Genomic DNA, 13,377 nt, shown 5'->3' with positions numbered 1-13,377 from the left:
TGTGACCCTGAGTAAATCATGTAACCCTGTTTGCCTCAGTTCCTCATCTGTAAAATGAACTGGAGAAAGAAATACAAACCATTCCCATATCTTTGCCAAGAAAACCCCAAATGGGGTCACAAAGAATGGCACACAACTGAACAGCAGGTATTAAAGGGAAATACTTCTGGTAGTCAAAGCCCTTGGACATAAGATGCATAGCCCATCCCTGTACCTAGCCAATAAGAAGCCACCAGATGTAGATGTTATTCCTTTTGTTAAATCAGTTAAGTTTAAAGTTTTTGTTTGTTTGTTTGGGGTGGGGGTTGATTCTTGGACAAATTCTATTAGGGAAAACATCCACTTAGAGGTTGAAAGATTATTTGTTGAGTGCTAGCCTCAAAGATACACACCAAAGGGGGCATTTAAGGCTCAAAAGAGTTCCCTAATTAAATATTAACCTAAAGATGACATTTTTCCCCGTAGGAACACATTTTTTTTTTAAATTTTGGGATGAAACTAAATGGGAATACGTGTTTTATTGATAATGGAATATATATCCTTCATTCAGGGAACTTCTACTGGTATATATTTGTTTATTCCATGTCTATCTAAAGGCATGAAATAGAGTAACCAATATTTAAGAAGCAAGAAATTCTAAAACATGGGAGTCTTGGAAGCGGTTATAATGGACTCAGTGTATACTAACTTCCTATGCAGAATCCGTTCCCCATTTTCAAGGGTTTAATTCTAGATATCACTACAAATGTAGAAATCAGTGAATATAAAACTGTGCCTATGGTAGGCAAAGAATACCCCACAATTTGCAAGCACTATAAAGTAAATATGAAGAGAATATTACTTATTTTATAGGTAGACCCTAAAGCCACAAGTTATTAACCGAATGGATACATTTTTATCTTCAAACTGGAAAATCTTTGAAACTACACATTATAAACTTAGCAATCAGAAGGATGTCCATATAACATTATTAATTTTATTCATGATTATTGCATTTTAAAGCTTCCCCCAAAAAGTAAGTTAAATGATAGGACATGAGAATATATTAAAGAAAAGATTTTCACGACTTATATACCTTCTTCCTTTGTGTAACATTTCTCCAGGCCACCTGAAGAGGAAACACCAAATGGTAAGGAGCGAAGTTTCTTCACAGAAATTAGGAATCATATGTGACCTGTGATTTCATTACCAAACTATCCTAGTTATAGTAATTTGGGGAAATTAATATTAAAGATATTTCCTTCCTTCTAAAATTAAGATGAGATTTTCACCAGCCTTACCAACTTTCTTACAGTTCTGCCTCTGTAATTTTTTTTCTTTAAGCTATATATAGACCGTGTTTCTCCTAAATGGCAAATTACCCTCTTCTTCAATCATATTTCAGATCTCAAATACAATACCCACGTGGGTGACATAACCTCCTTGTTTGTTGTTTTACATTTGAAATGTTCATCTTTTTATAGGTGCAAAATTATTCTGATTCCATGCCCGTGGAACAGCAGTTCTGGTTAACTCAGACTAGCACTGAACTCTGATATACTGATATGGACACATACTTTTATTAGATCCTCAACTATAAAGTACCACAGAGACTAAAAAATGCTAAAAGGGGAGGGTATGGAAAGGATCTGAGCTGCATTCCTGTCTCTCTGTTCTCACCATCCTCCAAGTCTCACACTTGGCATACTGCCTCCCTACCCCAGAACAGTGATAGACTTTAGTGGCTTATCAAGAACACAGGCAAATGTACTGTTTTCTTTTTAAATACAGTACTTTATTGCTTTTTAGATAACGTTTATTCTCCTCATCAGAATTAGAGTAAACATTACAGTCCCCATGCTCTTTATACTATATGATTCTGCCGCTAATGTTGCAAGTTCTTCCCATAGTCCATTATGCAATTTGACTGGGACCTAGAGAGTTTAATTGCATTTCAAGCAACACTCTGCCATTTTATTGTTGCCACATATCATCAGATTCAATTCCCTCTTAAAATTTTTTTTTTTAGTTCACATATTTTGTTTTGGACAAATTTCTTAAACTTTTTTTTCCCCTCAAAAATGGACTTTCACTTTCTTGAATGTGTAATAGGAAGCTAATATCTTTAAAAATTTTAAACATTACTTTCCATCTGTTCTCCCTATATCTTGAATGTATGTAGTTGTTTGCATATTGTCTTCCTTTTAGAATTTTATTTCCTGGAGGGCAAGGACTGTTATGCCTTTCTTTGTATCCTCATTTCTTTGCATAGTGCCAGGCACACTACAAGTACTTAATAAATGCTTGTTAACTGCCTGACTTAATAGTAAGTTCCTGTGTACCAGTTAATTCTGTAGAGTCACACTTGTTTATCTGTCATTTTAGGTATTGCATCTCCTTTTAAGCCAGTTATGGATATTAATTACTACTATTCAGGTCAGTAATATCAAAAACTGAAAGTGAAGATATGTCATTCTTTTCCTGTGGTAATAAATCTGTTAAAAATTTGCAGGATGAAAAACAAACTTGCATTTAGTACCCTCCATGTCTGACTCCAGCCTACCTTTCCAGACTTATTATTACCCCCTGCACACATAGTGAGTTCCAGCAGAATTGGCCTATTTGCCTATTTCCTTAACTCAGCAACCCACCTTCGTACTGATTGTCCCATAGGCCGCTTTACTTCCCACCCTGGCCCTTTATTATCTTTAAGTTCCTTTAGGATTTACTTCAGGTGCCACCTCCAACAGATACCCCAAGGGTTTTTAGTGCTTTCTCTTCAGATTTCATTGTTCTGTCTGTTTAAATGTTTTTTGGTACCCACTCTTTCAAGTGGAATCCAAGTTCCTTGTAGGCAAGAACAGGTTTTCATTTTGTTTTTTTATTCCCAGCAGCCAGCATGATGCCTTGCATGTAGTTTGTACTTCATAAAGACTTGTTGAATGAATGAATATTTAAAATTTTATTTTTGTATCCTTGTTGTGCAGCTGTGGAGAGAAATAACCTGATGAGGTTATCACAGAGCATTCCATTCACTCCTGTGCCTCCAAGAGGTAAAAATAAATAAAATCATCATTTCTTCCATGTGTTCAGTTTTAGTTTATAGTCAAAATATTGATGGGGATAGGAGGGGTCTCAAAAAGGTACTTTGGCTTCCGTATTTAATTCAGTACTACAAAGGTCACATCCAGGAGCATTAAAGATTCCTAACCCAGAGCAGTTCTAACGCATATACAGCAGTGTGATACAAATAGTGTGTCTGTATGGCCAACTAAAAATATATTTTAAAACATTTTAATTGAGTACTTAAAGAATTCAGTTTCAAATCCAAAACCAAACATTTGGACAGGCTCATTGATAATTCTTTTTGTTCATTTTTGAAATGTTATTTGTAGTCATTTTATTAACTTGTTTTGCTTTATAGGTGTGCTAGTTTAAGGTTAATATGTGTTTCCCTTGCTACTGCAGGTGAGCCAGTCACAGTGTATCGGTTAGAAGAAAGTTCTCCCAACATCTTGAATAATAGCATGTCATCTTGGTCACAACTAGGACTCTGTGCTAAAATAGAATTTTTAAGTAAAGAAGAAATGGGAGGAGGTTTACGAAGAGCTGTCAAAGTACTGTGTACTTGGTCAGAATATGAAATCCTCAAATCAGGGCATCTTTATATCATCAAATCCTTTCTTCCTGAGGTAGTCAATACATGGTCAAGTGTTTACAAAGAAGACACAGTGCTGCATCTCTGTCTTAGAGTAAGTGCTAGTGATTGTATAAAAATAGAAAATAGTCTTTCGTTTCTGAAGTATAATACTAAATATAAGAACTTGTTTTTATTAGCTTAGTTGAGTAAGTTTTTCTTCCCCAGGAAATCCAGCAGCAGAGAGCAGCACAAAAGCTCACCTTTGCTTTCAACCAAATGAAGCCAAAATCTATTCCATATTCTCCAAGGTAAATCTTTTTGATCGATTCATTCTTGAAGCCTCTACCAGACTGGAGAGAGAGTTGCTTCTTTTTAATATCACAGTTGATGTTCAGTATTTTATAATTGAGTATTGTACCACTATGTCAGTGTACCAATATGTCAAAATATCGGGGAGGATGTATGTTATATAGAATAGATAAGTAAGATTTGATTAAAATATTATTGACTTTATTTGGTAACTAAATGTTTATCAATATTTTTCCTAAGGTTCCTAGAAGTTTTCCTGCTATACTGCCATTCTGCCGGACAGTGGTTTGCAGTAGAAGAATGTATGACTGGAGAGTTTAGAAAATATAACAATAATAATGGTGATGAAATAATCCCAACCAACACTCTGGAAGAGATCATGCTAGCCTTTAGCCACTGGACATATGAATATACAAGAGGGGAGTTATTGGTACTTGATTTACAAGGTAAATTAAATTAAATTTTGCCTAAGGAGAAAAGACAAGTATTGTAAATGACTAAAACTGCTTCTTATTCAGCTTCTCAAGTAGTCACGCACCACCTCCTCCCCTTTTGGTTTTAGATGTCCTCTTCGGTTTGAACTTTGAGTGAGGGAACTAGAGAACCAGAACAGGAGATGTTATTTTCAGATTCTTAATAACCAGATAGGCATTGCAGGCAGTGAGCACACCAGTTGTATACAATTGAATACTTGAAAACTGTTAAGTGTGTAAAGTGTTCTCACTAAAACCTTGCTTACGTAACTTCTTGGCAAGCCCCTTGTCCCTAGTAGACTCACTTGGGCTGCTTGCTTTCCTCTAGGTTTGATGTCTGAATTATGCGTAACAGGTAGTCTTTTTCTCTTACCTTGTCTCTTATCTCTAAGGAGTCACCACTCTCGTTAGCTAGTTGTTTTTTGTGTCTAAACAGAATCTCTCTTTAAAGGCCCAGTTAAACACCAACTCTTTCATTAATGAATTTATGATAAAGTTATTTGGTTTCCTTGTTGTAACTTAAATAAAAAATGAGTATTACTGATTTTAGAGGTGGAGTGAGGTAGCAGAGAGAGCACTGGACTTGAAGAAAGGTTCAAAACCTGCCCCTGACACTGAGTTGTGTAACCATGGGCAAGTTACTTAACCTCTAAGCCTCAGTTTCTTCTTGAATTGGGTAAAATGAGGAACATAATAATTTTAGTTGTTAATGCTCCCTACTGTCTCAGGGTTTTTATAAGTATCAGACCAGATGATATGATACTGTATGGCTGTAGACTCCCCTGAAAACAGTGAGTTTCCTTTTAATGAATGATAAATGATTAAGATGGATAAACCTGTTGCAGGGTTGTTCCTCCCTTGGCTGTTTTTGCATCTAAAAATGGATACCAAAGGAGACCAGTCCTCCTTCTCCTACCTGTCAGCTCTGACATTTGATTCCCAGTAATTCCAGAAGTTGTGTTAGTTATGCTGGAATGCAGCATCAGGGGGTCAGACACAAAACGGGTAGTAGGATACTCTCATACCTGTACAGGGAATAAAAACTGACTGAAATTGTAGGGTGCCGTGTCAATGCCAAATCTCTTATACAATAAAAATCTCTCTTTTGTGTATATGAAGGTGTGGGTGAGAATCTGACGGACCCGTCTGTGATAAAAGCAGGAGAAAAGAGGTAATACTGGATTTAACAGCTTTTTAGTGCATATACAGCTCAATAAACATTAAAATTCGTATCAGTTGAGGGAGAGGGAAAGTTTAACTTAAGACAGCTTAAGACAACTCAGACGAACAGTTCCTTAATGGAACTCAAAGTTGAGTGGTGGGACATGATGCACATACGTAACTATGACAAAAAAACAACACAAGTATATTAGACAAATTGACACTAAATATGTGTGTGGCTGGGGAAGGATCAGCAAATGACTCATGGAAAAGGAGGCATGTGAGTTGGGCTTTAAAGATGGGTAAAACTTCAGGAGGTAAAGACAGTTCAAGGATGAGGAATAACATGAGCAAAGGCCCAGAAGTGCAACCGTTAAGCAGAGCACAGAGTGGGGAATGAGTAATAACTTAGGGCTGAGGGGTGGGGTAGATCATGCAGAACCTGGAATCAGGCAGAGGAATTTAAACTTTGTTAATAATTCTTTACTTCTACTTTGCATAACTATTTCAAAGGTCATCTGACATGGTTTTTGGGCCAGCAAACCTAGGAGAAGATGCAATAAAGAACTTTCGAGCAAAGCATCACTGCAATTCCTGTTGCAGGAAACTTAAACTTCCAGGTAAAGTTTTTTTCCTATCACACATGTTACCTGTGAGGCCAGCCTGATCCACCTGTAAGACCATGAGCTTTGTGGCCAGAACAATGCCCAGTGAAGACGACTTACTAAAGGGATACTTGCCTAGATGTGAGTGTCAGCTCTCTCTGTCCACACCTTTCCTGAGGAGAGTCATAACTTTAGCTCTATGGACCTGTTCTCATTGAAAGTTAAAGCATTAGGAAATGAGATTGAATTTGGTGAAATAAAAATTGGAATCGGAAAGGTAGGCCTTTAAGTCACTGTACCACTCAGTTTTTCAACTCAATAAACTTTTATTTAATACCTAGCATTGTACTAGTTGCTACAGTTACGGAAACAAAATGTAACTGCCTTTAAGGATCTTATTATAATGAAGGTAAGACTATATATATACAGCTAGATTTATGCAAAATAAAATACAAAGTACTTCCCTAAAAGGGGGAGCACTATAACAATCAGGTGGTTCCTGAAAAGCCTTCTGTTAGAGATAGCTTTTGACCCCTTTGTGGGCTGAGGACTCTGGGAGAGCTCAGGCGAGTTCCTGCCTTCTCTCCACCAGCTTCACATTTGAACTGGGTTTTAAAGGAAACTAGGGATTCTATTGGGTAGCGATGAGGAGGGAGAACATTCCAGGATCAGAGGCTTGAGGATGAAAGATGGAATGTTGTCTTTAGGGTACAGCAAATAAATGAATTTGGTTTGAATTAGAGGGCACATGATGGGGGGAATATGCAATCTGTCCGGAATGATAACATCAAAAATTCAAGATTTTAAATGAAGATATACCCCTGAGGTTCTCTTACAACAATAAATGTTAATTAAATTGGTACCCTATGTAATTTGTAAAGCATTATTATTTGATGAAAGCAAATGTTAGGATTTTCCTAAAAGAATGTATTCTGCATGTAAAATTCTCTATCTTCAGCAGAATGCCAAAACTAACAAAAATTTGTAGCATAAGCTGCTGATTAAAAGCTTTAAAGGTTTATGGTATCAGAACTTCTGTAGGGACTGAGAGAACTGTGCATATTAACAGGATAAGCATCATTCTAGAATTAGGTATATTTATTGAACACATTTGCAGAGATGAAACATGTTTAGCACAATGAATTCTCTGTGTCCTTATAGAACAACATGAATACAATAGTCTGTTTTATAGATATAAATATTTTGTAGATTTATAGATATAAATAGTCATTTATATTTGGTTTTAGAATGTATTATGGTTTTTTTGTGCATCATCAGGTTATTTTTTTTTTTAACTTAATAGTTTGTGTTTGGGTCAGGCCAGTAATAAAATTAGTTTGTGTTCCCTAAGCACAATCTGTGAAAAAGGAGAGTAGCTTAGACTTAAAATTTGTTCTCAGGTAATAGATAAAGTTTAATGTTCCAATGAATATTTGAGAGTAGAGAAGATAGCATTTATTCCGGGAAGAAACTGAGTCAGCTCACTTTGTAAACTGCAAAATACCATATAAATATTAGTTGATAATCATCATTATTAATAGTAATAATAACCAACACGTCTAACCACAAAATCATAGCTGAGTCCTTTGTAGTTGGAGTTAGCCATACCGACATGCTAAATTTTGAATCTTTCCTTTGCCTCCCAAAATATGACAGTATAATCAAATCACATTGTTTTATAAAACATGAATACATGCTTTATAAAGTGTAGAAAGAAGCATACAGTTCCATCAGCAATAAGGATTTACATTTATATAGCACTTTGCATACATTGTCCTATGATCTTCATAACAACCCTGTGAAGGCAGGAATAGTTACATGTCCATCTTGTAAATCACAAAACTGAGGTTCCCTGACCTACTTTTCCAGGATCACATAATGAGTAGCAGCAAGTCAGGACTCTGGTTTTAATATGTACATGTAGTTATTAAAGAGATAAACCCTATTCTACTAAAAGTGAAAAGATCATGTTGCCTCATTTTAAACTCTTATTTCTTGAAATTGTATGGTTCACTTTAGTGCTTGAACTTTTAAGAGTGCACTTGGTTAGATACATTACAAAAAATAAAATTGATTAATTAACTTCTTTTTGTTTGGGGTAATGTAGATCTGAAGAGGAATGACTACACACCTGATAAAAATCTATTTCCTCTGGATGATTCTCCAGATTTGAGTATTGAGCCTGGGAGCTCCACCAAAGAATCAGCTAATTCTATTCGTCTGATGCTATAATTAGTGATTTTACCTACACCTCACAAATATGTTACTAAGGTGTCACTTTTCCTTAAGGAGGAAACTTTGTGTGTAGTGATACAGAAGGGTAGATCCAGGGAGAATCTGGTGACACTTGACATGTAATGGGTCAGTGTTCTCAAGGCCTAATTAAAGTAGTGAGTCAGTAATTCTCTACAGGACACAGCTAGCAATTAATATATTTTAAAGGTAAAGAAGAATTAGTATTTATAACTTTAAAAAGGGCTCTTTTTAGCAGAAGATTTAATTTGACTTTGTTCTGGTGAAGGGGGTAATTCCTTCTTTCTCATATGGTGCAATATCCTGTTAACCAAAGTCATGTTTTGTTGAAGAAGAATGTGTTTGGCAGCTGGTTTCCTGCCAATCACTTTGAGAAATAAAGTGGTCACACCCACCTCCTGATAAGTTAAAAGCAAAGGTCAGCCTTGGAGTGTTTTGTTGATGTCTAGATAGTGAAGTCACTAGTTCTCAGCTAGATATTTATTACTCATTGGAATAGGGAAGAGTCCTAAAAATGTTAGTGTCACAGGATTTGAGAAGATCGAGTGGAAGATCAGAATGAGCATTTTTCTAATAGAGACTGTTTCCTGAATCAGGGTTAGGCTCCATGTTTAAAGATAGAGCCAGTTTTTGTCAGTAGAGCCCAAATTGTGCAAAATTGTTTTATATATTGTTTTATCACATACCTGTATGGAAGGGAAAAGTACTTGCAGTTCAGAAGTTGCCTTGTAAGAAAAACTAGAAGTGCTTTTTGTCTGTAGTAACTTCAGAAGTGACATACTTTCCAAAGATCTCATAGACCAGTATATCAAATTAGAATGTACACATGAACTTCTAATTGTAATTAAAATTGTGTAGGAACATCTTGAACTACTTTTGTTTTTGGTACTTATTTAAGAAATGAATTGAGTTGGATTATCATTATGTAATGTCGGGAGATTGCAATGCAACTTTACGCCAAGAAAATGTAATGTAACTGCCCCAAATATTGTTGAATATTCAACAAGAAAAACCTGTATTCTGACTGAAGTTTCATGCTTCAATTGTATTTTTTTAGTTTCTTTTTTGTTTCTTAGGTACTAATTGTAATTTTAACCAAGGGGCAATATAGTGCTCCATTTGTATTCGTAGTGTATCTTATAGATACAAAAGCAAGGCAAGAACACAATGGCTGTTTAAATGGTGTTTTATGTTGATTGGAGGGGAAATGGGGAGAAGAGAGAAATGAAAAGTGTATTACTTAAAGACATACTGTATACATTTTGTATCATTAAATCTTTAAAAGAATCTAAATAAATTTATTCTTGTTTACAGATGTTAAGTGTGTTGAATTATTCTTGGGGGGGAGGGAACCTGTTAATTTTTCATAGAGTGGATGTGAAATACTAATCATTTCCATAGCTAGTCTTGCTTTTTTTTTTTTTTTAACCTAGGACACATTTTTTTCTTGGACCTCAAGCACGGTGTGATTTCATTTGCTTTTCCAACTATATTTGTCATTTATTCACAATGTTTCATTTAACTATAATTCCCTTTTCTAAAATTCAGTAACTTTGATTGGGAGAGGGAGGGGTCCTAGGGTGAGGGAGAGAAGAGTCTTCAGGCTCCAGCCAGAAGGCTAGTGTGTAATTATGTGTTGGTCACTGAAATAGTGACTAGCACTTCCTGGTCACTCTTCACAAACAGGTTCAAGGTATTACCGTTTTTGTTTATGAGCTCCAAGAAGCAGCTGTTTGTCTAATCCAAAACCTTTATAAATTTCTTCCTAAAAATCTTCCTTCTGTGTAGACAATTGAAGTCCAACCCCCTACTGCCATTTTTTGCTTCCTAATTTTATATCATCTGCAAATCTCATTTAACATTCTCATCTCAGTTTCATCATCCTGTTCAGGAGATCAATAATAAATTAGTTCCAGGGCTCACAAGGAACTGGGGGGGGGGGGTCGGTGTTGAGGGTTTTAAAAAACATGAAGATAGAAAATCAAGCAATAAAATCTATGTATGGAGTGGGGAAGATAAATGAAGAGATGGCTCAACTTTTGCTTCTGTTTATTAAAGGGTCTTTGAACTGTAAAAGACAGGACAAAAGTGAGCAAGAAGGTACAGGTACCTGAGATGAATAGGGAGAGAGAATAATAAAGCACCTGGCAATCTTTGATGAATGGAAATCAACAAGGTCATTTGGACTCCCTCTGCAGGTACTTACAGATGTGTTTGCTCAACCATTATTGGCAGTCTTTGAAAGACTGTGGAGAATAAAAAAAGTGCCACAGGATTGGGAAAGGGCAAATATCCCAGTTTTCCGAAAAATAAAGAAAATAGCATCAGCAAACTTTGGCCCAGGGAACTCACTGACTAGTTTTTAGCAATATTTTAGAATGTTTTTAAAGAAATGGTGAGTGGGGGCAGCTAGGTGGTGCAGTGGTTAGAGCTCTGGCCTTGGAGTCAGGAGGACTGAGTTCAAATTTGGCTTCAGACACTAGACATTTACTAGCTGTATGATCCTGGGCAAGTCACTTAACCCCAACTGCCTCACCAAAAAGGAAAAAAAAAATGGTGAGTGAATATTTTTAAAGAAAGTGGTTGTCAGAAAGAGGCAATATACCTTAGATCTACAGGTAGAAGGGACTGATTTGCCCAATATCACAAAAGCATGAAAGGTATGATTTGAAATCAAGTCCTCTGGTTAATTCGGTGCATACAGTATACACCTAGATTTTTGTCCTTATGGGAAAGAGTGTTGATTCCACCATTAGAATGTAAGCTCCTTGAGGGTAGGGATTGTTTCATTCTCTGCTTATATCCTCAGAGCCTAGCATAGTGCCTGTCATATTATGATTTACTAGATAAATACTTGTTAAGAGGGGTGGAGTCAAGATGGCAGAGGAGAGGCAGCCATCCAGTTGAACTCTCCCAACATTCGCCTCCAAACAACTTTAAAATAGTGCTTCAAATAAAATTTTAGAGCCAAAAAGACGGGGTGAGATAATTTTCCAGCCTAAGACAAATTAGGTAAACTGGAAGAGGTCTGTGACAGTGAGTGTGGTGTGGGTGCCAACCCAGAGTACCATAGCACCATGTGTGGGCCATAGGGGCACTTGGAACAAGCAAGTGGCGGCAGCAGCTTCAGGAATTACCAGCCTAGACATAGTAAGGGGGGTTGGACAACTACAGGGAACCCTTTGCTGGCACTTTCAAGGAAGAAAGAAGCACTCGTGATCAGATCAGTCAAAGAAGAAAAAAAATCAGTCATATGAAAAAATACTCTAAATCACTATTGATTGGAGAAATGCAAAGTAAACCAACTCTGAAGTATCATTTCATACATATCAAATGACAAATGCTGGAGGGGATGAGGGAAAATAGTTCCACTAATGAATTGCTGGTAGAGTACTGAACTAGTCCAGCCATTCTAGAGAACAACCCTGGGCGTAGTGGGCAGCAATTCCTTGCCTTTTCTATTTGTGTGATGGCTAATATGGAAATGTGTTTTGCGTGATTTCACATATATAATTGTTTGCCTTCTCAGTGGGTAGGGGAGGCACAGGAAGGAGAGAATTTGGAATACAAATCTTTTTTTTTAATGTAAAATAATAGATTTTTTTTTTTTAATTTTAAATAAATACTTGTTGACTGATGGGTGGAGAGGTATGAGCTAAGTAAATATGGAGATTCAGAATTGGTGAAATAGCTGGGCCCAAAACAATACTAAAATGTCCCAAACACTTAGGATGTTGCACATATCTATCGATGATTCATAGCATCATATCAATTCTGTGGATGACAAAGTAGTTAGGATTCAAAAAGATCTTGATAGAAAAGAACACTGCACCAAACCTAAGAGCATCTAATTTAATATGGATAAATACGTAATTTTATATTTTGGTTTAAAAAGCCATTTTAACAAATACAAAGTGGGAGAATTATACTTTCACAGCAATTGATCAGGAAACACAACTACCACCACCTAGGGATTTTGGAGGATTGCATGGTCAATTGTGAGTCAACAATACGGCAACCAAAAAAGCCAATGAGATCTTAGGCTGCATTAAGAGAACCAAGGAGATGATGTGCTCTGCCCTAGTCAGACCTCATCTAGGGTAATTTGTTCAATTCAACACCACATTTTAAGAAAGACATTGATAAAGTGGAAAATTGCCAGAGAAGGGAAACTAAGGATGAAAACCCTTGACTTCATGCCACAAAGACTGGCTAGAATGACTGAATGAAGCATTTATTAAGCACTGTGGGCAAAGCATTGTACTTAAACATTGGGGATACAAATAGAAAGGTAAGACAATCCCTGTCTCTCAAAAAGCTCACATTCTAATGAAATTAGGGAAATGGAGCCCAAAAGGGGGGTGAAAGGGTGGGAAGCAGGGAACAGGATAGTAAGTGATCTGAAGGATGCTTCAAGAACTGTCACAGTGAAACATAATTAGACTTGTTCTTATTGGCCCCAGAGGAAGAACTAGAGAAAATGAGTAGATAATACAGGTTTGATGTCAGAAAAACCTTCTTAAGAATTAATGCTCTCCAAAAGTGGAGTTTCCTCCCACTGGAGGTCTTCAAAGGCTGGATGTCCATTTATGGTTCATGTTTGAGTTTACTACCAACTCCTGAGATTCTATTTGCATGCTCACAGCTCAAAGAAAATAATACTGGCCATTGTCAGAACTGTGAAGAAGTGTGGCCATTTCCTCCTTCCTGGAACATCCTCTTGAAGGAGTAAAAGATGAAACAAGAGAGTAATGCTATAAGGAGATGACCCAAGCATTCAACATTGAGCCCAAACCAGCAGGTCAGCAATGGAAGAGGAGCAGAGGCTAATCAATCCCCGAGACGGATGATGAGGCTGGAAAGTTTGGTTTTTTGTTTTTGCCTTTGTTTTTCTACTACTACAGTAACTGAGATGGGCTTGAGAGTGTGCATATATAAACACTAAGAGAGAAGAGCA

The 13,377-nt window shown here is 36.6% G+C and overlaps 1 protein-coding gene across 2 annotated transcripts in view; it reads left to right on the top strand.

Moving 5' to 3' along the window:
• Nucleotides 1-9,733, top strand: part of TRPM7 (transient receptor potential cation channel subfamily M member 7) — a 135,860-nt gene extending 126,127 nt beyond the window's left edge. For both annotated transcript variants that reach the window (XM_027840771.1, XM_027840770.1), the window contains 9 exons: nt 1,104-1,129; nt 2,365-2,415; nt 2,967-3,032; nt 3,448-3,731; nt 3,845-3,927; nt 4,169-4,374; nt 5,521-5,572; nt 6,076-6,182; nt 8,275-9,733. In XM_027840771.1, coding sequence (XP_027696572.1) covers nt 1,104-1,129; nt 2,365-2,415; nt 2,967-3,032; nt 3,448-3,731; nt 3,845-3,927; nt 4,169-4,374; nt 5,521-5,572; nt 6,076-6,182; nt 8,275-8,399 — 1,000 coding nt within the window. In that variant the 3' untranslated portion in view covers nt 8,400-9,733. The remainder of the gene's footprint in view (nt 1-1,103; nt 1,130-2,364; nt 2,416-2,966; nt 3,033-3,447; nt 3,732-3,844; nt 3,928-4,168; nt 4,375-5,520; nt 5,573-6,075; nt 6,183-8,274) is intronic.
• Nucleotides 9,734-13,377: the final 3,644 nt, after the last annotated feature.

Source organism: Vombatus ursinus, unplaced genomic scaffold, assembly GCF_900497805.2.
Source record: "Vombatus ursinus unplaced genomic scaffold, bare-nosed wombat genome assembly UNPS02014848.1, whole genome shotgun sequence".
Classification (NCBI taxonomy): Eukaryota; Metazoa; Chordata; class Mammalia; order Diprotodontia; family Vombatidae; genus Vombatus; species Vombatus ursinus.
The sequence above is the reverse complement of the archived record's forward strand: the minus strand, read 5'-3'. Positions and strand labels throughout refer to the sequence as shown.